General features: G+C 37.0%; 1 protein-coding gene across 1 annotated transcript in view; it reads left to right on the forward strand.

Moving 5' to 3' along the window:
• The window catches only part of CNTN5 (contactin 5), a 1,285,703-nt gene that overhangs the window by 1,254,938 nt on the left and 6,295 nt on the right, over positions 1 to 24,470 (forward strand). The window contains exons 24-26 of the mRNA XM_037841191.1: positions 13,897 to 14,083; positions 14,531 to 14,643; positions 22,728 to 22,896. Of these exons, the coding sequence (XP_037697119.1) occupies positions 13,897 to 14,083; positions 14,531 to 14,643; positions 22,728 to 22,896 (469 nt within the window). The remainder of the gene's footprint in view (positions 1 to 13,896; positions 14,084 to 14,530; positions 14,644 to 22,727; positions 22,897 to 24,470) is intronic.

Raw genomic sequence — 24,470 nt, forward strand, 5'->3', positions numbered from 1 at the left:
AGTGGTTCACAGTATCATCATATAGTTGTGCATTCATCAACACAATCAATTTTAGAACATTGCATTATTCCAAAAAATAAAATAAAGTAAAAATAAAAATAATTTTTAAAATAAAAATAAAAAAGAACACCTAAAACATCCCATTATTTTTATATTTTTGTGGTTATTTTATTACTCATCCACACATACACTGGATAAAGGAGTACCAAGTCACAAGGTTTTCACAATCACATGGTCACACAATAAAAGCTATATAGCTATACAATCATCATCAAGAATCAAGGCTACTGAATTACAGTTCAACAATTTCAGGTATTTCCTTCTAGCTATTCTGTTACACTAGAAAATTAAAGCAATCTATATAATGCATAAGAATAACCTCCAGAATGACCTCTCAACTTAATTTGAAATCTCTTAGCTACTGAAACTTTATTTTGTTTCATTTCTTTTCTCCCTTTCAGTCAAGAAGGCATTCTAAATCCCACAATGCTGGGGCAAGGCTCATCCCTGGGAGTCATGTCCCACATGAGGGTGGGGGATAGTAAGTTAATTTGCAGAGTTGGTTTAGAGATACAGGCCACATCTGAACAACAGAAGAGGTTCTCTTGGGGTGACTCTTAGGCAAAGATATAAGGAGGCTTAGCTTCGCCATTGGAGAGATGAGTTTCATAAGGGCAAGCCTCTAGATTGAGGGCTTGGCTTATTAAATTGGGAGCCCCTATTGCTTAAGAGAATAGCAGGAATTCCCCAGATGGGGATGTTTAACAGTTCCACATTTTCCCCCAGTCCTTCAAGGGGATTTGTGCAAATGCTTTTTTACTTTCTGCCCCAAATATTCTGGAATATGTTGGGATATTACATTAGCCTGTACAGAATAATAAGATCCCATTCCCTATTCTAGGCTTCATGTAATTACATTGTTTAAATAAACTGACCAGACAGGTTAAATTAAATAGTATGCTACAGAGAATATAATTTTTTACCAAATAAACCTCTCTTACTTTGGTCTCACACAGAAGTTGGAGTTTTAAAATACTGTCAATATCATCCTTTACCCTGTATTCTAGTTAACCTTAGTCCTAACCAAGTCTGTTTCATCCATATCTCTAATTGAAGTCCAATCTCTTTTTCATCTTCTTTAAAGTTGCTGTATGGAGTAATGCTGACTTTCAGAGCTGCAGAACTCTAATTTTAAGTCTCAGGTGTCACACAGAAAGCCAAATTTCCTGGGAACTACCAGGTTATACACAAAGAGCTCAGTATCTCAGAATTCAGAAATAACAGTTAAAACTCAGGAATAGATGTAACTGCTTTAAGAGTTTACAATCTAGGAACCTTTATAATAAGCCTTATTGAACATTCTGTACTCCTTAATCATCAATTGCCCCATATCTGTCCCCATTCTATCCCCAAATAACCTGTGCTCTTGAATTCAATTCTCAGTGTTTGCTCATTATAGTTAGTTTATATTAGTGAGGACTTGCAATATTTGTACCTTTGTTTTTGGCTTATTTCACTCAGCATAGTATCCTGCAGATTCATTCAACTAGTTGTATGCCTCACAACTTCTCTCCTTCATGCAGCCGCTCAATATTCCATTGTATGTATATACCACAGTTCACCCCTCCATTTGTCCACCTGTGTGCCCTTAGGCCACCTCCATCCATTGCAAATAGTGAATATTGTTGCCATAAACATCAGAGTGCAAATGTCTATTTATGTCCTGGCTTTCAGGTCTTCTAAGTATACAGCACATAATGGGGCTGCAGGATCATAAGGCAGCCCTACCCCAGCCTCTTGTGGAACCACCACACTGCCCTCCAGAGGGGCTGCACTGTTCTACTTCCCTACCAACAGTGAATAGGTATATCTCTCTTTCCACGTCTTCCACAGCACTTGTATCTTTCTGTTTATTTTTTAAACAGACATACCATACAATACATCCTAAGTGAACTATCAGTGGCTCCCAGTATAATCACATGGTTATACATTCAGCACCACAATCTATATGAGAACATTTCCATTTCTTCCACAAAGAAAGAAGAGGAAAAAAAATAAATTAAGAAATAAAGAATAATAAAAACATAAAAAGGAGAGACAGCAACAACAAGAATCCTGTACCCCTCCCTTATATGCCCCTCTGTTGGCATTAGTTTTGTTGTATTGCCTTTGTTACAATTAATGAAAGAATATTACACTGTTACTTTTAATATAGACCTTAGTTTACAGCAATTGTATTTTTTCCATATACCATCCCACTTTCAACACCTTGCAATGGGGGCATTCATCATTCATTTGTTCTCACTCATGTAAAAAATTTCCTATATTTGTACATTTAATCACCATCATTGTCCACTCTAGGTTAGCTAAGTTATACAGTCCCAGTTTTTATCCACTATCTATCCTTCTGGTGTCATACATGCCTCTAGCCTTCCTCTTTCAATATACTCCCACTCAGCTTTATTCATTATACTTACTTTATTGTGTTACCATCAGATAGTATTGTGCTATCCATTTCTGGATCTTTACAATCAATCCTGCTGAACATGCTGTACTCCTGCAACATCAAATGCCCAACCTCCACCCTCTTTCTATCTTCTGATAACCTGTGATCTTAACTTTTAAAGGCAGTACTTCTACCATTTTGTCTTGTGGCTTTTATATGTCTTATCTTATTTTTTTCTCTTTTTACCCTTACTGATAATCTCCATTTCTACACTGTTCTCCATACCTCTCTCTCCTGTCTTTTCCTATCTGCCTGTAGTGCTCCCTTTAGTATTTCTTGTAATGCAGGTATCTTGTTCACAAATCCTCTCGGTGTGTGTTTGTCTGGAAATATTTTAAACTCCCCCTAATTTTTGAAGGACAGTTTTGTTGGATATATAATTCTTGCTTGGCAGTTTCTGTCTCAATATCTTAAATATATCATACCACAGCTTTCTCATGTCCATGGTTTCTGCTGAGAAATCCACACATAGTCTTATCAAGCTTCTCTTGTATGTGATGGATCATTTTTCTCTTGCTGATTTAGGAGTTCTCTCTTTGCCTTTGATGTTTGATAATCTGATTAGTAAGTGTCTTGGAGTAGGTCTACTTGGATCAATTCTGTTTGGGGTACATTCTGCTTCTTGGTTGTGTAATTTTATGTCTTTTATAAGAGATGGGAAATTTTCAGTAATTATTTCTTCCATTATTCTTCTGCCCCTTTTCCCTTCTGTTCTCCTTCTGGGACACCCATGACATGTATATTTGTGCACTTCATGTTGTCATTCAGTTCCCTGAGACCCTGCTCATATTTTTCCATTCTTTTTCCTCTCTGTTATTTTGTGTGTAGGATTTCAGATGTCTTGTCCTCTAGTTCACTAATCCTTTCTTCTGCCTCTTCAAATTTGTTGTTGTATGTCTCCATTGTGTTTTTAATCTCTTCTATTGTGCCTTTCATTCCCATAAGTTCTGCCATTTGTTTCTTTAAGCTTTCAAGTTCTTCTGTATGGACACCCTGTGTCTTTTTTATATCCTTCATATCTTTGGCTACCTTTTCTTTGAACTCACTGAATTGACTTAAAATATTTGTTTGAGCATCTTTAATTTGTTTTTTCAATTCATGTATTTCAGTTGAGGTGTTAGTTTGTTCCTTTGACTGGGCCATATCTTCATGCTTCCTAATATGAGTCATGATTTTTTGCTGGTGTCTAGCCATCTGATTTCCTTGATTAGATTATTCTGGTAGTCATCATCTCTCTTTTACCTATGGTTTTCTTGTTGGTTGGTTGTTCTCTATCTGTTCTTTGACATTCAGTTCAACTTCAATTTCTCAGCTCTTGTTTTTCTTGTTCTTGCCCTGCCTATAAGGAAGTTGTTTTTTTTTTTAGGAGGGTCTCCCCAGATAGGATTCACCCCACACCATTCAGATTTTCCCAGACAAGACAGGCCCAGGACTCAGGAAGAGGGTGTAATCAGTATCAAGGTTCCCTGAGGAATAGGCCCTGCAGGGTGCCAGTCTTTCCTGTGAAACCTCTTGATTCTGTGCTTTTCCTGTCCTCACCAGCAGGTGGTGCTTTTCAGTCCTCAGCTCCCCACTGCTGTAAGATGGTACAGTGCCTTCACTTCTCAGCGGAACCTGTCTTTCCCTGGGGCATTGTTGAGTCAGAGGCTGAGGTAAAGGATGGGCTTAAACTGTTTCTGTTTTTCAGCCCCTGGGGTCTAAATTCTCTGAGAGCCCTCACTTGTGCTGGGCCCTGCCTCACCCCTTTTCTTAGACAAGATAAGCCCCTCAGGGAATTATCTCCTTCATCTGACTAGTTACTTTGTCTCTCAGACATATCTTAGTTCCTCCCTTGCCTGGAGCAGTGCTGGCAACTGAAAAAACCTGCTGCTTTCTTTATGCTAAAAAGTTAAAAAAAAAAAATCCTTTTCAGATCCCAGCTCCAGCCCCCCTACATTCATCAGTCGAGAGCTGGATTTGGTACCTGGCTCTGTGTGCTCCTTTTCTTGGGACACGGCCCTTTTCTAGTAATCAGAGCTCATTCAATTCCAAAAGCCTATGTTTTGTTTTGTTTTTTTTTTCCACCAGCCCTGCCTGCCTCCTCTCTGCAGAGGAGCTACCTCTAGGTTCCTTTCATGCTTGCTCTGGATTTATCTGTATCTGGAGCTAGTAGTCAGAGATCTGAATCTGTTAATTAAATCCACAACTGCAGTTTGTTTGAGCTCTCCTTACTTTACTGCTAGTAGAAACTGCTTCTTTTTCACCCAGGGAAGTGACTCCAAAACAGCCTGCCATGCCAGTGGGGGAGGGTAGCCAGCCTCCAAGCTTGGGAGACTGACTTACAGTTCTGCACTGTGATCTCAGCCCTTTCACCTATTCCAGACTGGTGTACAATGTGTGTCTGGTCATGGAAGCCCCCCAGACAGTTATTCCAGACAGTTCTTAGCTATTTACTAGCTGCCCTAGAGAATGAACTAAATTCCATGATTTCCTATGCAGCCATCTTTGCAACTCTCTTTTAAGAGAAGATTTCTCTTGGTCTCTGCCCACATTTTTAACCAAGTCCCCAGGTTATCTCCCTGTGAAAGAATATCATGCTGCCAAGGATTTGAATAGAGTTTCTGCTCTTATTTTCAGTCTTACTATTTCTGTACTTCCTTCAATTCTTGACATTCTCCTTTACCCTTCAAACTGCTCTTTCTCTAGCTGGTAAGGTTGCAGTTTTCTGCCACCTAGCCATAGAAATTGGAGAACACCCTCAAAAAAGAAAGCCACAAACATAATTCTTATCTGTTGCAGTTTCATCTTTTTAAGAGTAAACTCTTCTCCAGCTTCTGTCTGCTTTTGGATGCTTTCCAAGATTTTATACTTCTCATCTGGGAAAGAATGATTTGCATAACCACTTTCCTCAGTCAACATTTCTATATTATCTTTTTTAAAATCTCTGATATCAGTGCTTTTTTCTTTTTCAGTTCTGATTATCAGTAATTTGTATATTCTTCCATTTTTTATCAGTATTTTTGGAGACTTAGACTTTTTGGCCATTTCAAAGAATTAATTTTCTTTATGTTTGTTTTCTAATTCATTAATTACTGCTCCCATCTTCATTATAACCTCCCCTCTACTTTATTTCAGTTTAAAATATTCAGTTCTTTTTTAAACTTTTTAAGATGGACACAGCATTGATTTTTTTTTCTTTTTTAAAATATACATTAAGACTATATGTCCCCTACTATTTTAGAAGATTGGTATTCAATACATGCAGTATCCTTCTTCCTGAAAATATCGCTTCAGATCTAAACATTCATTCTTTAAGTCAATTAATATGTGTTAAGGGCCTGTTATGTGTACAACTCATCTCACAAAACATTTTCAAGTACATTAGTTATAATAAGATGCCCACCCCACCCCCACCCCCCAGTTTTTTTCATTCAGCATGGTACCTGTTAGAACACTCAAAGAAAGAAGAAGGAAAGGGAAGTGCCATTTGTAAAAAACCTACTCTGAAATCCATGTGTTAAGAACAAATTCAATTATATTTATAACCATACTTCTTTAGTTTATTTTCTTTATATAGCAATGGCAGCTTCTAGGAAAAATGAACAAAATTACTCAGTAAATTATATCCATTATTTTGTTCCTATTGCATTTTAAATTTTCTCACCTCATATCCTCTAATCACTGTTGAACTGCCTGATAAATATTCAAAAGTTTAACTAAGCATTGTTTATTTACCTTATTTTATTCATTAAATTGCATCCTTTATAGTAAAATTACCTTTGGGCACAAAGCAACTAATATGCATGCAATCTAGTAATACTGACTGCCAGCATATCTCAGAGAATAAATTATGAATAGCCAACTAAATAACTATATATGGTGGTAAATTCAGGAGGTAGGAACCTGGGGATCAACTAAATTGAGGTAAGCAGAGTCTTTCCCTACCAGCATATCCGCTTCCATGAGAAATGTCCTCCCCATGTACAGGATTTTGATATTCTCACAGGAGGGACATGGCTGATCTTTATGTATTGCAGAAGAGAAGAGGAATGCAAAACACATTTTAGGTATTATTAGGGAAAAGACCACACATAGCCAGTGCTCTAAAATTTATCTGAGAGCAAGAAATTACTACAGAAAGTTGACAAACAGTGAAATGTTTGTCTTATAACCCTCAGTTTACATTAGTTACAACTTTTGAATTTAGGAAAGACAGCTTCATTCCCCTGAAAATATCTATGAGACCCTGAGAACAGCAGTGATCCTTATTACAATCAGAATGAGTGATATGAAACAAAATTATTGGTATTTTCTAAGTTTTCCTTCCTTTCTAAGTTTTCCTTCCTTTCATCTTTGTTCAATGACCCAGCCTCAAAAATCCCATTTTCTAGGTTCAAGCAAGCATTGAAATAGCCTTTGGCTTCCTTTCCCTTTATGGTTTTCTTTAATGAAACAAACTGTAGCCACATACCCAGGCCTGGGTGGATTTCTCAGTGTTGTCTGGAGAATATGAATGGAGACTTATGATTAAAGCCAATGATTTAGCATCAGCCTGCATAGGATAGGCCACTGGTCTGAGATATGTAGTCTAGAAATGGGTGTCTCCCCATGCACACGAGCCTCAAGACCTTTTTAGAACACCATTAATGATCAGTCAAGTAAGATCCAAGGATGATTAAACAGAAGAAAAATCTTTATCACAGGAAGGGAGGAAACAAATGATAAGGCTCAGCATGAATTACTTCCCCTATAAAAGATTTTCTTTGGGAATCAGGTGGAAAATTTTAGACATGTGATTCTATATCTCAATGAGATAAAAGAGACTATTTCTTTAATATTTTAAAGAGCAATTCAGGATATGAAAAGAATTCAATAAAATCAAAACTAAAGTAACTAAAATAAAATATTCATTGGAAGCAGTAAAGGGAAACTTTGAACTGCTAAATATTTAAACCAGTGCTTCAGAGTACAAACTTGAGAAATAGTCCCAGAATGCAAAGGAAATGAATAAGGAGACTTTTTTATTTTAAGGTGAGAGAGGAGATGCAGACATGAAGGACAGAAGGTCTTCAGTCCATTTTAAAAAGGTACCCGCAAAGAAGATAGAATAAATAGGGAAAAGGTAATAGCAGCAAAAAAACAAGAAGCCTTTTAAGATCTTTAAAAAAGGAAAAAAAAAAAAGTCAAAAAGCAACAATCTCTAAACAATGACAACCAAAAAATAAATCCCTAAATTTAAGACGGAGAAATCCCAGTTTCAAGAAATGTTGAAATTCTTAATCAATCTTAACATTTCCCTTATTGTCACTCCCATAACTGATCCATCTACAAGATGTGTTAATTTTATCTTCTAAGTATCTCTTGACTCCATCCACATCACTCCATGTCTGCCACCATAAGCCCTGTCCAAGCTCCCCTCATATCTTACCTAACAGTGCCTTTTTCCTGCTCTTCCCATATCTACTCTAGACCCTTTCCAACCTGTTCTACATATTGCCACCATTTATTCATTAAAACAAATTATTGAGTGTGTTCTATACCAATATCAAGCAAACAAGTGAACAGATAAATTAGGATAATTTCATCTAATGGTAATTATAATTAACAATAATGAAAGTAGTAGTAATAATAAACAACTCAGGGTAATATGAAAGAGAGTGCCTAGGAGAGAGGTGGTTTCTTTAGAGAAGTGGCCAAAACAGGCTTCTCAGTTAGGTTGAAATGTGGATGAAAAGGAGATAGCCATTTGAAGAATTGTAAAAAGGGCTTCCAGTCAGAGGGCACCAAAAATCCAGAAAGTGATTGGAATGTTTGTGGTCCTGTTGCTGGAGGGGTGAGGAAAGTGAGAAGAGAAATAAGATGAGGTTGGGGAAGTTCACAGGAATCATAGCATGTCACACCTTGTAAGCCATGGTGTGGAGTTTGGAGTATAATCTGAGTATAGTAGGAATCCTGTGGAGGATTTTAGCAAAGGAATGATCTGATTTGGTACTTAAAAAATTATTTTGACTGCTTTGTATCTCTTTCCAAAACACAAATCTGATCATGTCACATACAACTCCAACCCTTACCCCTGCTTAAGACACTTCAGTGTGTTACAGTTGCGTTTAAGACGATTTTTACATAATCCCAACTCGTTAACTCAGCCAACTCCATCCTTAAATTGCCATCACATTCGCCCTCACCCATGGTCCACACCAGCCAAATTGTATTGCTTTGAGGCTCACATAGGCCCCATGCTCCCTCCAGCAGACTGCATGTACTATATCCTTCTCTCTCCCTGCCTGTTTGCCTGCTTTGGTCCTACTCGCCTCTCAGCCTTCAGCTCAGCCATCTCTGCCGTAGTGAAACCTTCCCTGACAGCTCCTCCCCAGAGTACTATCCACCATTGTAGATCTCTAGCAAGATGTAACTTTCCTACATCTTGTAATGAAAATATCAAAAAAGGGGAAAATAATAGATTTAATCATTAAAATCAGAAATACTAACACAATAAGAAATAGAAAAGTTCAAATAGTTCAATGTCAAGAGTGTTAATAGCCCAAACAGGCTCACTGCCCAATGCACACAGAAGTCAATGTCATGACACCAGGATTTCAAGAAAAGAAAGAGTTCATTGCAAGGCCAGCCCAGCAGGAAGCAGGAGACAAGCCTCAGCTCTATCTCTCTGAGCTGAAGTGGTTGGGATTTTTATATGGTTTGGAGAGGGTTGATTTAGGGCAGTGACACAGGATGGGGTGAGATGATCAGAGTCAAGGGTGCCTTAGCATGATGAGGGGTGTGATTTTTACTTTTATAATTAGGTATAGGTAACTTCAGGTCAGAGCTGCTTCTGTCTGCTCATGCCCCTGTGGCTAGAACTGGTCAGCACCAGCTTTAGCAGGTGCTGGAAGGAAGAGGAAAACAGGAACTTAACTTGTGGTGAAGCAAACTTCTATGAATAAACGTAAGGAATTGTGAGTTCTAAGAAAAGAGAAATGGAAACTTCTACAACCCAGTAAGGCAGGGGCTACTTTGGAAAGTGGGTTAGTAGATGGTGGTTTCGAGAGGAGTGTCTAAAAATAATTCATAAAAACTGAAGTAAGTGGTATTGTGCTTTTTTCATAAATAAGGACATAGAGATTTCAGCAGTTGTCTGATTATACACAGCCTACAAATAGCAAAGGTAAGGTTCAAAAAGGACTTTTTTGCCTTCAAACCTTTGTTCTGCCTACAGCTTATAATAGTATAGTAAATCACCTAGATCCATACATTTTTGTTGAAAATTAAAATTAGTACAAACTATTTGAAAAACAAGGTGACCTTTATATCAAGAGCTATACCAATTTCCATAACTTTGGACCCAGTAACCTCCTTTCTTGGATTCTACTCTGGGGAATTAACCTACATGTGGGAAATGATATACATGAAGATATTCATGGTGCCATTTTAATTAAAAGAGAAAAGTTGAAAGTTACCCAAAGGTTCCACAATAAGACATATGGTTAAATCATATAGTGTACACAGGCGTATGATGGAAGATTATTTAAAAAAAAAAAAAAGGGAAATTATATGTAACTATAATGTTACAGAATGAAAGTAGGATATAAAATTACAAATACAGTATTATCCTAATTATGTTAAATATGTCATGAAATTATAGGGAGAGATACAAAAATAGAAAATATTTGTGTAAGTCTAAATAGGTTATCTACTCTTCCAGTTTTTTAATATTTATAACTTTGTTAATGTTTTTAACCTCTTTACAAGTCATTGAGATTTCAAAGTTTATAGGTTGATGCAATCTGTATTTGAAGAAAAAAATCAAATGAAGAGGAACTTTAAGCTTTAGAAGTTGTATGTAATCTGTGAATGCTATGTAAGCTCAATTCCAACTTAAGAATCACTAAAGAAGCACTTTTTGTACTCCAAAGATTTTTTCAGTTTTACCCTCCTCCCCATAAAAAGAAAAAAATGGTAAATCATTATCATTTTGCTGTGAAGTAGCAACTTTTCCATTCTTTTTTTTTTCTTCCACATGTTGGAAAGAGAAATAATATGTGGAATGTTAAAATATCTCTTCTGGGTTTCACCTGGTGCAGTTAAAATTTGCTTTTCCTTGCAAATCAGTTATTCAGGAAAAATTTTATCTTTTGCTTAGAATATTTCATTTTGTAGTGATGAGTCAGAACATTAAACGTTCAGTATTTAGAAGTCCAGGGTTTGTATCAAATTCTGTATTTCGATCAAAATCTGCAATTTGTTTAATTTAATCACACTCAAGCCCTTCAAAAAATATACTTAATTATATTTAAGATAGTCTAACCGATTAAACAAAGTTGAAACAGAGAATTGGAAATCAAATACATCTTTAGAAGGGGAATGTATTCACCTACCAACTTCTTAGCCAGTATTGTAACTTAAAAATATCTTAGATTTTTTTCAGTTAAAAATATGCTCAGAGACTGTATTAGTTAGGGTTCTCTAGGGAAACAGAATCAATAAGACATAGCTATAAATATAAGATTTTATAAAAGTGTATCACACAACTGTGGGGATGCACAAGTCCAAATTCCATAGGGCAGGCAGCAAACTGGCAAACCAATGAAGATGTTCGATGAACTCCTCAAGCAGTGAACTGGCAACTTCAATGAACATGTTCGATAAACTCCTCAAGAAACGAACTGGCAACTTCAATGAACTCCTCAGGAAATGCTTCCCTGGTTAGCTGAAGAAGAAGTGAAGGTCCTCTATAGTCTTGCTTAAAAGTCTTCAACTGATTGCATTAAATCCAGCTGACTGCATTCTCTTGTTGTGAAAGACACTCCCTTCATTGATGTCATCAGTTCCCACTGCAGCCAACTGACTGATGATTTAATAAACCAGCCTTCTGGTTTATTAACCAGCCACAAATGTACTTGTAGTAATGGTTAGACCAGTGCTTGCTTGACCAGACACCTGGGTACTATCACCTGGCCAAGTTGACACATGATCCTAACCATCAGAGAGACCAAGCAGGAAAAGCCATTTCTTGGAATTGGGAGTAATGAGACAAGAATCATATAAAAGATAGTGTTATCAAACAGATTTCTGAAGTTCTGAAGTTCAGTTATTCAGCTATATGCTAGGTCATTTCAGTGAAGAGACAGGGCTGAGAAGTAGGAATTTGATAATTATTTGTCTTTTATTTTTAATAAATTAGGACTCTGTAGATGTATCATGAAGGATTAGTTGCAAAAATCTGAATTACTCTAGTTTAAGCAGAAAGGGTTTTATTACAGGTATCAAATGGTTTACAAAATAATTGAGGGGGGTAAAATAATAAAACCTCAGAGTGATCTTTGAAGAATGACTAATATTGCAGAACCAAGCAACAAAGAAATAGGCTGATGTCTTCTAAAAGCAGGAAGACACCAGCTTCAGATGGAGTTCAGAATTTGTCTCACTTCAAATCTCATGTGCATGCATCTGATTGGCCAAATCCAAAACATACCCAGAACCCTAACTGCAACAGTATTGGAAATAGGGCTTTTGGCTTCTAGCCTCTTCAGTACAGGGTGACCCCCTAAAATGAAGGCTAAAGGGTGATGAGTTCTAATCCACCATACCCCATTGGTTACTCAACATCCACACAGAACCTTTTCCCTATGCAACAACTCTGCAAAAGCAACAATTAGCAACAATGTCCATGCTGACATAATGCAAATATCTCTTTCACAATTGAAAATGTCCTCATGCTCTCCCCAAAAAAGAGAGCCAAAGAATTGTCCCGTCAGTCAGTCCATCCATCTCAGGGTGAAAGTTCATTCCTACTTGAATGAACTACCCTAGAAAGTTAACTACCAACAACAAGCTATATAAAATATAAGAAAGAAGATAGGGGCTCAAGTTATTTAGTATTTATAAATATTACAAGGAAGAAAATAGGGGTAACTACTAGTCTTCCTTTCTCCTTTACCCATTTTTTATGCCCTTTGCCTGCACCAGCACCTTGTTGGTTGAGGCCCTTAATATGGTGTGGCAACTCAAATGTGCATTCCTGAGAGATCAGAGCCTATAATGACTGCCCACATCTAAAAATGGCAGTTCTAGAGATGTTCAGGAATATCAAGTTCCAAACAAATTCCTCGCTGCCCATATTATGTAGCAGCAGCGTTAGCTGAGAGAGCACATGGAAAATGTGATGTTTGGCTTTCTAGCCTCTACAGTAGACAAAGCACTTGATGGGGGAGGAAATGGGTGCAGTGATCCGGTAACTTTCACAACAGTATTAAGTAGGGAATAAAAGAAGTACTCTTTTACATACTTAAGTATGATCAAGTTCTGGCATCTTAACACCGCTAAGCCTTAGCTACACAGAAACAGTAACTGAGCCTCACAAAGGATCAGTTTGGGTATGAAACCAGCACTGAGCTCATAACCAGGAAAGATCTTCTCAACGCCCAAACTATGCTTTGACAGAAAGCTGTACCATTCTGCTTCCCTCTCATATCCCAGCAATGCAATAGCATTGAATCATGAGTGTTCTGTCACCTCTTCTCCATTAAAGCAATACAGCTATATTCACCTTGTGGAGTGGAGGAGGAAATATTGTTCATGCCTCTTAGACAGTTCATTCAAAGCTTCATGGCTTTAAATGGCAACTTTTTATGGTAACCTATGAGAGAAGAGCACTTCTTCAATTTCCTTGAGTGATTCTTCCTTAATGTCAGGATATATTTTCAGCTCTTTCCAAGCAATACCAGGTGTTCCAGTTTGCTAATGCTGCCATTTTGTGAAACACCATAAATAGATTGGCTTTTATAAAGAGGCTTTATTTGGTTACAAAGTTACAGTCTTAAGGCTATAAAGTATCCAAGGTAAGGCATCAGCAATAAGGTACCTTCACTGGAGAAAGGCCATTGGCATCAGGAAATCCTCTGTAAGATCGGAAGGCATGTGGCTGGCATTTGCTTGTTCCCAGGTTGCATTTCAAAATGGGGTTCTCCAAATGTCTCCAAAATGTCTAAGTGTTAGCCAACACCACAGGTCACCTACAGTTGGGTGGGTCACATCTCCATGGAAATAATCCAAATATTCCAACCTAATTAACACTAATACGTCTGCCCCCCTAAAATTGCATTAAAGAACATGGCATTTTGGGGGACATAATTCATCCAAACCGGCATGCCAGGCTATAGGGCGGCACCTTTTGTTGCTTTTCTGAGTACTGCACTGGTTTTGCAGTTTATACAAAAGCAAATCAGGCGACTTCAAGGACTATTATTTTAGTCTCATTAGTAGATGAGATGATATAGGAGTGATTTCTCTCTGGGGCAGCAAAGTGGGAAGAGGGGATGAGGGGAGATCAAACACCCCCACCACCACCACCAAAGTGATTCAAGCAGTCACAAGCACAGGGGAAACATTAATCTGTGATAATTTGTTGACAGGTTGGTTACTGGAAAGACATGGAACAAGAAGAAGCCACAGAAACAGTCAAAACTAGGGGGAATGAGTCATCCATTATCCTGACAGGATTAGAAGGAAATACGTTATATCACTTCACAGTGAGGGCTTACAATGGAGCTGGTTATGGGCCACCTAGCAGTGAAGTGAGTGCAACCACCAAGAAATCCCGTAAGTTACCCTGGGCTTTTTGTTTGTTTCAGACAAAAGGGAAACATCTTTTTTAACATTTCCAAAAGCCACTTGAGGTGCATAATAAGCAGAGTTGAAGAAGCGTTTTGATTCATAGTCTTGCTTCAATGCTTCTATTTTAATTCCAAACTAGCTCAGAAAATTTTACATTCACAATAGATAAAGATTATCTTCCTGTGAAAAAAAAGGCTAAGCGATTTTGACACAGACGGTAGATAAAAGGATTCAGGTTCAAAAGCTCAGTAGAGTAGCTGTTATAATGACACTCCTGGAGCAAAGCCCTCCTTATATGACTTGGGCTGGAAGGAAGCCTGGGGTGTCAGCCAACTACCAGAGACAAGAAAAGATTGAAATTCTCGCAAGGATTTAAATAAAGAAGTGCTTTAAAGAATCATGGTCAATTTGCTTTCACTTTTTATTTTTCAGCCCCTAGTCAAGCACCCAGCAACCTCAGGTGGGAGCAACAGGACTCCCAGGTTTCTCTGGTTTGGGAACCTGTCACGCCACTAGCCAATGAATCTGAAGTCATGGGTTACAAGGTCAGTGTTTCTCCACTCTGAAAAATTGCTATTGTGAGAATATTTAATAAGAAAAAATAATAAGACCCATTGTTCCAGTTTGCTAAAGCTGCCAGAATGCAAAATACCAGAAATGGATTGGCTTTTACAGTGGGAGTTTATTAGTTCACAAATTTTCTCTTCCAAGGCTATGAAAATGTCCCAATTAAGGCATCAACAGGACGATACCTTCTTTGAAGAACAACCGATGGCATCTGGGGTTCCTCTGTCACAGGGGAAGGCACATGGCTGGAGTCTACTGGTCCTCTCCCAGGTTTAGTTTCTGGTTTCTGTGGCTTTCTCCAAAAAGTCTCTGGGCTTCTGTCTTGGCTTCTCCCCAGGGGCAAACTCTGTTTTCCATATCTTAGCTTCTCTCTTAGCTTCTCTGACCTCTCTCTAAAAATGTCTCTTCCTTCTGTCCTCTCATAGAGGACTCCAACAAGGCTATAAGACCCACCTTGAATGGGTGGGTCACATCTCCATGGAAAAAACCTAATCAAAAGGTCCCATCCACGATAGGTCTGCCCCCACAAGATTGGATTAAAAGAACATAGTCTTTTCTGGGATACATAACAGATCGAAAACAGCACACCCATTAACAAACTTCCTGTTTTTTCCTCAGTCGTTTTCTACCTACAACTTAGAAAAGTAGACTGCCTGAAGTTGGGAAAGCAAAGGCAGGCAGAATCAGTTCAACCGCATAAGGCACAGGAAGGGCATGGGTAGGGAGAGCAACAACAATCTGAATCCAGTACGGAGATGGCCCCATGAAGCTTAGGTGTTAGGACCACAGAACTTAGGTAGAGAATCCTGGCATTCTCTTCCAGCAGACATATTTTGCTGGCAGATGGCAAGGATAGGAAGACTTAGCTTGAGTAAAAAGACTTTCTATTAGCAAAGGAACAGAGGAAGAAACAAATTCTAGAGCCACCACTCTAGGTAGGAAAGAGTTCATGGAGAGACACAATAAGCTCCAAACTTAGACACAACATTTCACATATAGTCATCCTGGTGTGTGCCAGCAAGAGATCTAGAAATGTGAAAACATTTACATAGTTTGTTTTTGAAAAACAACTTCGATTTTTAAATACATGTGGTCTATGTATTAAATTGGCTGAATTTCAAATTCTTGTTCCATAATGTCAGATTCTATTTATGGCCTGAAACTCCACGCAAAATCATTAGTTTAGTGTTATTTATAGCAGGTTGTTAGAATGTTTCAGTGATAATATTTAGACTGAAAAGCATTATCATAGGTATGTTTTCAACTATCAGAGGTACAAACAGAGACCTTTGGGTATAAAGTGCTAAAATTCTGAAGCTAAAACCTGAAGAAGTTATAAATAGAATATATATTTTAAGGTAAGTGATTCTCAATAAGAATATTTTAAAACACAAGCTAGCATTTCTTACATACTATAATTAGCATGGATCACAGGCACACTCAGACATCCATACTCAAATCCTTCCCTAATACTCAGGAAGAACAATTTTGATCTTTTGGGGGAGGGCAAGGGAGCCATTTTCTGTACCCTCCACTTAGCGCTATTCTTTCCATACCCTTCCCCAAAAGACCAGGTCCTCCACCTTGGAGCATCTACTGCTGGGGGAAGAATCACTAGGGTGGTCCATTTTAGTTGACCAGAAAGCACACACAATTCAAGAGGATTTTTTTTATTACACTGAAACAGTTGCATCTCCCTATATCCCTTAGGAGGAAGAGCTATTCCTAAGAAAGGAGTTTACTGATGACAACAGGAGAGAGACCTCAAAGCCTTCTCTTTTGCAATTAAATCTTTCTCGATCCCCTGGGGATGGGATGATCCCCACTGGCAGGAATGGACACAGAGGGCCTGTATTAGATTTCTATGCCTGCGGTATAATGGCCTAAAACAACAGAAATTTATTTCTTACAGTTTTGTGGGTCAGAAGCCAGATGTGGGTCTCACTCAGCTGAAATCAAGGCTGTGTTCTCTTCCAGAGGCTCTAGAGAAGAAAGCATTCTTTGCCTTTTCCAACTCTTGAGGCTTTCCATCCTCCTTGGCCCATGTCCTCCTTCCATCTTCAAAGCCAGCAATGTAATGTCGAGTCCTCCTCATATCGCATCACTCCAACCTGACCCCTCTACCTCCCTCTTCCACATTTAAGGGCTTATTTGATTTCATTGGGCCCACCCACATAATTCAGGATAATCTCCCTATATTAAAATTGCTAATTAGCAGCCTTAATTTAATCTGCTCCCTTAATTCCCCCTTGCCATGTAATGTAACATATTCACATGTTCCAGGGATTAGTTTGTGGACATCTTGAGGACAGAGGAGGTTCTGCTTACTACAGAGCCCTATGAAAGAAAGGGGTCTCTAGACTGATAACTGGGGCTTAACTGAGGGATTGGATTCTCCCTGGAAAATCTGGTTTTCACAGGGCAAGTGGCGAAGGATGAAAGCCCTTCCTAACACGGGCACAATGGGACAGGTATATGATTAGGAACAATGCCTGAGAATCTGAACATAAATTAAGATATAATCCTGAGAACACAAGCAAAGAGCCCCGTTTTGTAAGCGTAACTTTGAGAAAAATTACTGCAACCTAACCAAGGATCTGCACTGGCTCCTGATGTTAAAGAGCCATAACATCTGGAGGAAGAGCCACACAAGTATAGGATGACCAGGACTGGGGAGGATGCTGGAAAAGAGACAAACTCTTCTCTGACTCCTGCTGCAACCCAAAAAACTACTGCCAGGCCTAGTGTGATAATGACCACCTCTAGCACAACAGTATGTGACAGTCACAAAAGTAGAGGCATGTCAGCACAATAATCATTTCTCTTTCCCTGAGTTATGTGAGGTAGTCCTGACTCATGTAGACTGAGATAGCTCCTGCGGTTCTTGAAATATTTTAGGTAGAGGAGTGCCTGTTAATCCGTAATTGATTGGAATATCAGAAAGGAAGGTAACTTTATCTTCATTCTTGTCTTTACCAAGCTTCTTTACTTATATTAGCAAAAGGGATAACTGGAATTATATGTGGTGTGTACTTTTGAGGCTGAAAACTTGGAGTCACTGTCTGAAATTTAAAATGCAGGGTTTGTTTATTCCATCTTTTTCAATAAGTCCGGTCTCAGGTTGATAAATTCAGAAAGTACTCATCTAAAAGTTCCCCAGATTGTGAAAATGATTGCAAATGATAAATATGGAGGAAAATTGTGTTTGCTCCATAGACTTGATCCATGAGCAATCCACTAAACTCTTTAAAACAGTTAAGTCCATATATACATGATATAACTCATTCTCAAAAGGTAGATCACAAAAGTTGCCCATGTGTTAGCCTAAGATAAAATGGCAGAATTTGAGATTTGAATGATATATTTGCAAACTTGCTTCATTACCTGATTTCAGAGATTGAGGTGTCAACAAAATATATAAATACAAAGCAAGACCACAGAAAGATATGATGGTAAGAGAAGTTTATCTCCAAAGGTGTTTGAAAAGGGAGGCCTCCCCAACCCAAAATCTGATCAAGGCCTTTTAAGTGGCCAAGAATATAAGGAAAGAAGGATGAAATTGGGCCACATTTGGGTAACACATTAAAATTGAATCCATTCAGATAAACATTAAGCATCATCTACTGGTGAAATTTCATGCTTTATTTTTTATTCTGTCCAAGAGATCTTAGACCTCTTGGAATTTAAGTCCAGATTCAAAGCAATAATTTCAGGACACCACAGCTTCCATTAATAAGTAAGAGGACAAGAAGAACCATAAAAAGTGTTGGCAAACATTCATCTTATACACATGGCTAAAAATTATTCCCACCCAAGTAAAATAGCTTTCCATTTTAAAGGATGAATCAAGCTTGGTAATTTATTTAGCATTTTTTTACTTCTTCCGGTCAGTTAACATAGGCTGCTTTCTTTATTGTGTTTTTCTTTATTTTACATTTATTAATTCAGAATCAATGCATATTTTATTAATACATTATTTATAAAATGGCCAGGAAAGTGGAGGAAAAAAACTTCAAAGAAAAGTTTTCCTAATTTGACTTATTTTTCTCAAATAAATGTTTTTAAATGAAGAAAACTTCATTTTTATAACTCCCCTAGTTTGAGACTCTGAATCTCGAGTCCTTACTCATTTTGGCAAATGTTATATGCCAAACCTTTGTGTTCCTGGAGAAATACCAATAACAAATTTGTGAAAACTGCAATATATTTAACCATAATTATTTTCTTAATGATCTTGAGATTGGAGAATTTTTTTTTCTTTACACTGTAAAAGAAGTTTAACAAGAGTATAAAGTAAACAGGAATCTTATACCCATGTTATTCTCCTCATACAGACTTACACCCAAGTAAAAGGGAAAATATCTATTAAGTAAAATGCCCAGGAGCTATGCTTTCACTTATGCAAATGCCCCACCCCAGAGAAACTTGTATCCCTTCAGAAAAGGCAGCAGTCAAAAGGGCTTCGGGACCAGGACTTCAGGCTAGATACCAAAACAACAGGATCTTGTTTTTCTAGTCTACATCTGGAAAATGTCATTTTCTAGACATAACGCCTTTTCACTGTGTTATCTCCCTCCACACCTCTACTTCCACTGATCTACAGAGTTAGGGAGAATAGGAGCAAATCAGGCTCAAAGTTTAATACTTACTTTAAATTTTAAGGACTCCCCCTATATTCCTCCAGCTCCCAGGGAGCTTATATTTTAGGGCCATTCTCATCTCTTTGACTTCCTGTATCTTACAGCTGTTCCTCATTTTACATTCATTCCAAATATGGGACTCGGTCTCTTCATTGTGATTCTCACAAATAAAAAAGACTAATAGATAATGGCTTAAGCTGTGTGATGGGTACATGAGATTCATTATACCATTCTCTGTACATTTGATTATATTTGAAAATGTTCATGATAAATTTTTTTTAATTAAAACAGAAATGGCTCATACAGGTTAAGTAAGTATATGAAGCAGACTTTATGGAAACCTTCAAGGGTGGTTAAATATTTAAAGAAAGATTAAATAGCACACCACATAAGCAAATATCTGAAAATTTCCCATAAGACAGTCTTCTTAAGAGTCCTTTCTGCCACTGTATTGCCACTGGCGTCTCACTAGCTCTTAACCTCGTGGACTTCCCAGTTCTGTTCACCTTGCTGACTCCTCCTCAACCACCCCATTGCCCCTGGAACTTCAAATTCCTCACTCTCTATTATGAAGAGCAGGGGTCTCCATGTACTATCCCCAAGATGCTAAGCTGGTGAAAAGACCTTCCGTTTAATAAGATCCATCCTTCTCAGGAGCAGTTATGGCCACAACCAGCAAAATAAGAACTCCATTATATATTTAAGTACACTCACCTTTTTATTCTGTGTTACCATCAGACATACAGAAGAGCCATTTCCAGATCATGTCTTTTACAAGTGCAGTTCTGCATTTATTTTTTGTTTAGCATCATCTCCTTGGATAACTCACTGCTCTCAGTTTTTAAAATAGAATTTGAGAATAATCTTGACAATACCTTAGACAATTTCCTTTATGCCTGACGATAGCTGTCATCACAACTGCCAATTTATAAATGTCCAGATTTTCACAGCACTCCCCATCCTCATTACTGTCAATAACTATTTTCAACATGTCTTGATAGCTCCTTAACCTTCTAATATTTCTCATTCTGATTCATATTTTCTTAATCAGGATTTTAAAATGAGCCAAGATTCTCTAAAGTACCTAAGACTAACCGTTAATTTAATGTATCTGTTTACTTATTAGTATGCCCACTAACCAACTCATCTCCCTGAACGTATTGGAAAAAGTCACATTTAATCTCAACCTTGTTTTGCTACCATTAACTGATTTTTCTTCTCTGTCTTTACCTTTTGTTCCTAAATCTCAACTGATCCATGAATTTTTCTCTAACTCGGGTTTTACAGCAGTATTAGATTTGCATTGCTGGCTGCATTTTTCTTTGTCATAGGAATTATAATTTATTGAACCATAATAACACTGTCCTCTAAAATAGTAACTCCCCTGCCAATCCTCACCAATTTACATACTTTCCCATCCCCATAAATGTGTGCTTTCTAATTATCTCATGTGGATGATCAGAATTCTAATTCATTGCACTGATACAGTCAAATCAAAAGCATAAATTCTGATACATGTAGTTTTTAAAAGCTAAGAGAACCTGCTATAGGCTTTCTCCAAGAAGTTCCCCTGATTGCTCAAACCTTGGCTAAATAGTCCCTCTGTATGTTGATATAGCACCAAATATGTCCCCTGTTGCAATACAAAGCATGCTTCATTGCATTACTAATCTGTCTCCACAATTAGACTGTATGTTTCATGAGGGCAGAAACCATGTGGTCTCGTTCTCTAATGGCTCTCCAATAAATAGCACTGTGCCTCTCCCATATATGATGTCCAATAAATATTTAGTATGTTCTTATCACTTTGCAATTACATTGAGGCTATGATGTCCTTCCCTCTAAGGATTTCAGTAGATTCAATTATTGTGTGTATTATACTTTTATAAAGAAGCCACTTTTTTCCCAAGACCCTGAAGTAAATTTAAATACATGAAAGATAAATACGTGAAGTGAATTTAAATACATGGAATTTAAATCCACAAAAGTGAAATAGAGGGAATATATATTATGAGAATGCATTGGCAAGAATCAGATATAGGCAGGCTTCAATATATGAACAGAGATTTTTATTTGTGTGTCAATAAGTTCAGCATGAAAATGCATTTTCCATGAGAAAAGAAAATATTATAAATTTTTCATTAGCTTCCCAAGGTAACCCATTTTTTATGATGCAATTGAAACATTGACCCATTTATAAGGAACAATGATGGTAGCAGAAGAAGTAGCTTTTTCTCATTAAACTTAAGATGCACCAATGTTTTATATACATTCTCTCATTAATTCTCCTATCAAAACCATGAGATCAGTGTTACTACCTTCATTGTACAGAAGGGGGACCTGGGTTTGAAAAGGTTAGCAACTTGTCAAAGTTTGCCCAGCCAGGAAGTTGTAGGAGCTGGTTTTAAATCCACATCTCTATGACTGCACAGCCTTTGTTCTTTCCATTATAAAGCAATCATCTTATAATACCGATTACGAAAAGCAGAAAAACATTTTAAAATATCTTAATTGCTACAACTTTATTATTTTTAAATGTTTTTTAGAGGCAATGAGTAGAAACAGTGAAGTGTAGCAAAAGAGCTCTGAACTGATAATCAGAATACAAACCCTCTAATGAAATTCCTACTCTATGATCTTGGATAAATCATTTACTGTTATGGCCTTAGTTTTCTGATATGCAAACCCAGGATAATCCTGTGCATGTTCAGTTCTACTACCCTGGGTAGATGGCAGATGTTACTCAGTATATCCAAATTGCAGTTCACCAAAAGTGAAAATAAAAATAATTAATAAACTTTTAACTTTCTCAAGCCACTTCATACATTGTTGAAGATATGTTATCAATATATTTAACAAATTTTCTCTCAAATCCTTTGATGATTCAGAAATGAGGGCCTTCAATACTGCCACAGGACATTATTCATTTCAATCTTAAGGCACAAAAGATCTTTCATGAACTGTCCTCTCACCACCTACTTCTCTAGCTTCATTTCTCACTATTCCCGTGAGTTTTCTCTTTGTTCTATGCTCTAATAATTATAGTGTCCCACCATGTCATGATCTTTTATTGCTTACTTGTATTTTTAAAAAAATCTTCTCTTATATTTTCCTGGGATTCTTCTCCCCTTATCAACTGATGAATTCTGCTCATCCTCAAATACTTGGCTGAAGCATTACCTCCTCTGGAAAGTCTTCCCTGAACCTCCAGGCAGAATTAAACTCGCTCCTTGGTACTTCCATGTAGTACCTTATGTGTACTTCTCTTGCTGTGTATAGCACATGCATTGCATTTGCTTATGTGTGTGTCAGCTGTGGACTCCTTGTGCTTAGCTCAGAATCTGACATACAGTAAGTAGTTAGTCAATAAATATTTGGAATCCTTGATTGATTATCAAATGTGCAAACTTCTGTTGTTACAGGTTTTTTATAGGCAAGAGGGTCACAGCAACACTGAAGTCATTGAAACACAGAAGCCTCAAGCAGTAGTACCACTCCCTGATGCTGGAGTCTATATTATCGAAGTCCGAGTATACAGTGAGGGAGGAGATGCAACAGCTAGTTCCCAAATCAGAGTACCATCCTATTCAGGTAAGTGTTAATATGATAGACTCCATTTGATGACCATCAACAATGCCAGGATAGTATAACCCTCATCAAAATTGACATGATAGATTTCATAGTTCAGAGATGTTGAGGGGTTTCTCTCCACACTCTGATTTCTATATCATCTTGTGATTAACATGAACCATGGTAGTCTGCCTACAATTGCACACTTCCTACAAAACTAGAAAAGAGATGATGTTTTCATTAGAATGTCCTCATTTGTGAAATTTGCTCAAGGGAGTACCTTTTCAATGGCCATTTGTTTTTTTCAATATTGCTTTAAAACTTGTATTATACCTATTTCTCTACTGTCCTTATTACCTTTATTGTTAGATCAATAGGGCAGAGACAGAAAAATTTAAAGGGAATACATTATAAAGTTAAAATTTGATCATGTTTATTGATTTTAAAACAAATTATAAATTTTGTTAAGCATTACTGTTATTAGCAATATTAATAATTGCTAGCCTTTACTGAGTACTTACTATATGCCAGATAAGAGTCATAAGTGCTTTATATATTTAATCTTTGTCATATGAAGAAGATGGGATTATTCCTATTCTACAGAGAAAATTTAAATTTGTTGCCTACAATCACATTATTACTATCTGGCAGAATCAGGATTCAAAGCAAGGTATGCTTGTCTGCAAGGACACATATCTTCAACATTATCATCATTATTCTTCCAGCAAGGGAAAATTAATTAAATAAAGGAAAATTTTGTGACTTTGGAAGAAAGTCACCATTTAATGGACATAATCAAAAAAAAGGAAGCAGAAGATGCAATTAGATATGCAAATCTCAGAAAAATCTTAAAAGAAAAGCTTTAAAAAGTAAATTTCAAAAGACTTAAAGGAAACAAGAATGAATCTATGGCCTAAAACTACAAAAGAGAATCAATAAGTCAAGAGAAACAGGATGTTCTGAAAAGTAACAACAAAAAAATGTATGCCAAAATCACCACTGAGCCAAAGAGAAAATATATATATATATACACATATATATATGAAAGCATTGAAAGAAACCTCACAGATGAGCCCAAATTTTAAAAGAATATAGGGAGAAAAAAAGATGAGTGAAAGGAAAACTAAACAAGTGTAAAAATCATTTATGAGTATAAAATGGTATCAGGAAGGCAAAAATTCAGAATGAGCCCAAACTAGAGAAAATTTCAAAAAAATTTAAATGTTCCTTTAATCATGTCCACAACATGGGGAACATAAAAAGGAGAAGCTCATTACTGATACAGACAATATCATCTCATAGCAAGAAAGAAATTCAACTCTTGTTTTAGGTTATCTTCTCCATAAAAGAAAAAAAAAAAAAGAGAGAGACTCAAATTGGAAAGGTTAAGTAAGTCATGATTAATAAGGAATTGGAATTCAAAATAAATTAATGAAAAAGTACCTGATGACTTCAAATGAATAGATTCCAGGTCTCAAATGAATTATTTTACAAAGTAAAGAATGACTTTTTGATTGAAATTGTAGAATCACTGTCCATATCTTTGGGTAATTAATTAATAATATTAATAATACTTTTTATTGTATCTCTTTATA

This window comes from Choloepus didactylus, chromosome 6 (genome assembly GCF_015220235.1).
Source record: "Choloepus didactylus isolate mChoDid1 chromosome 6, mChoDid1.pri, whole genome shotgun sequence".
NCBI lineage: Eukaryota > Metazoa > Chordata > Mammalia > Pilosa > Megalonychidae > Choloepus > Choloepus didactylus.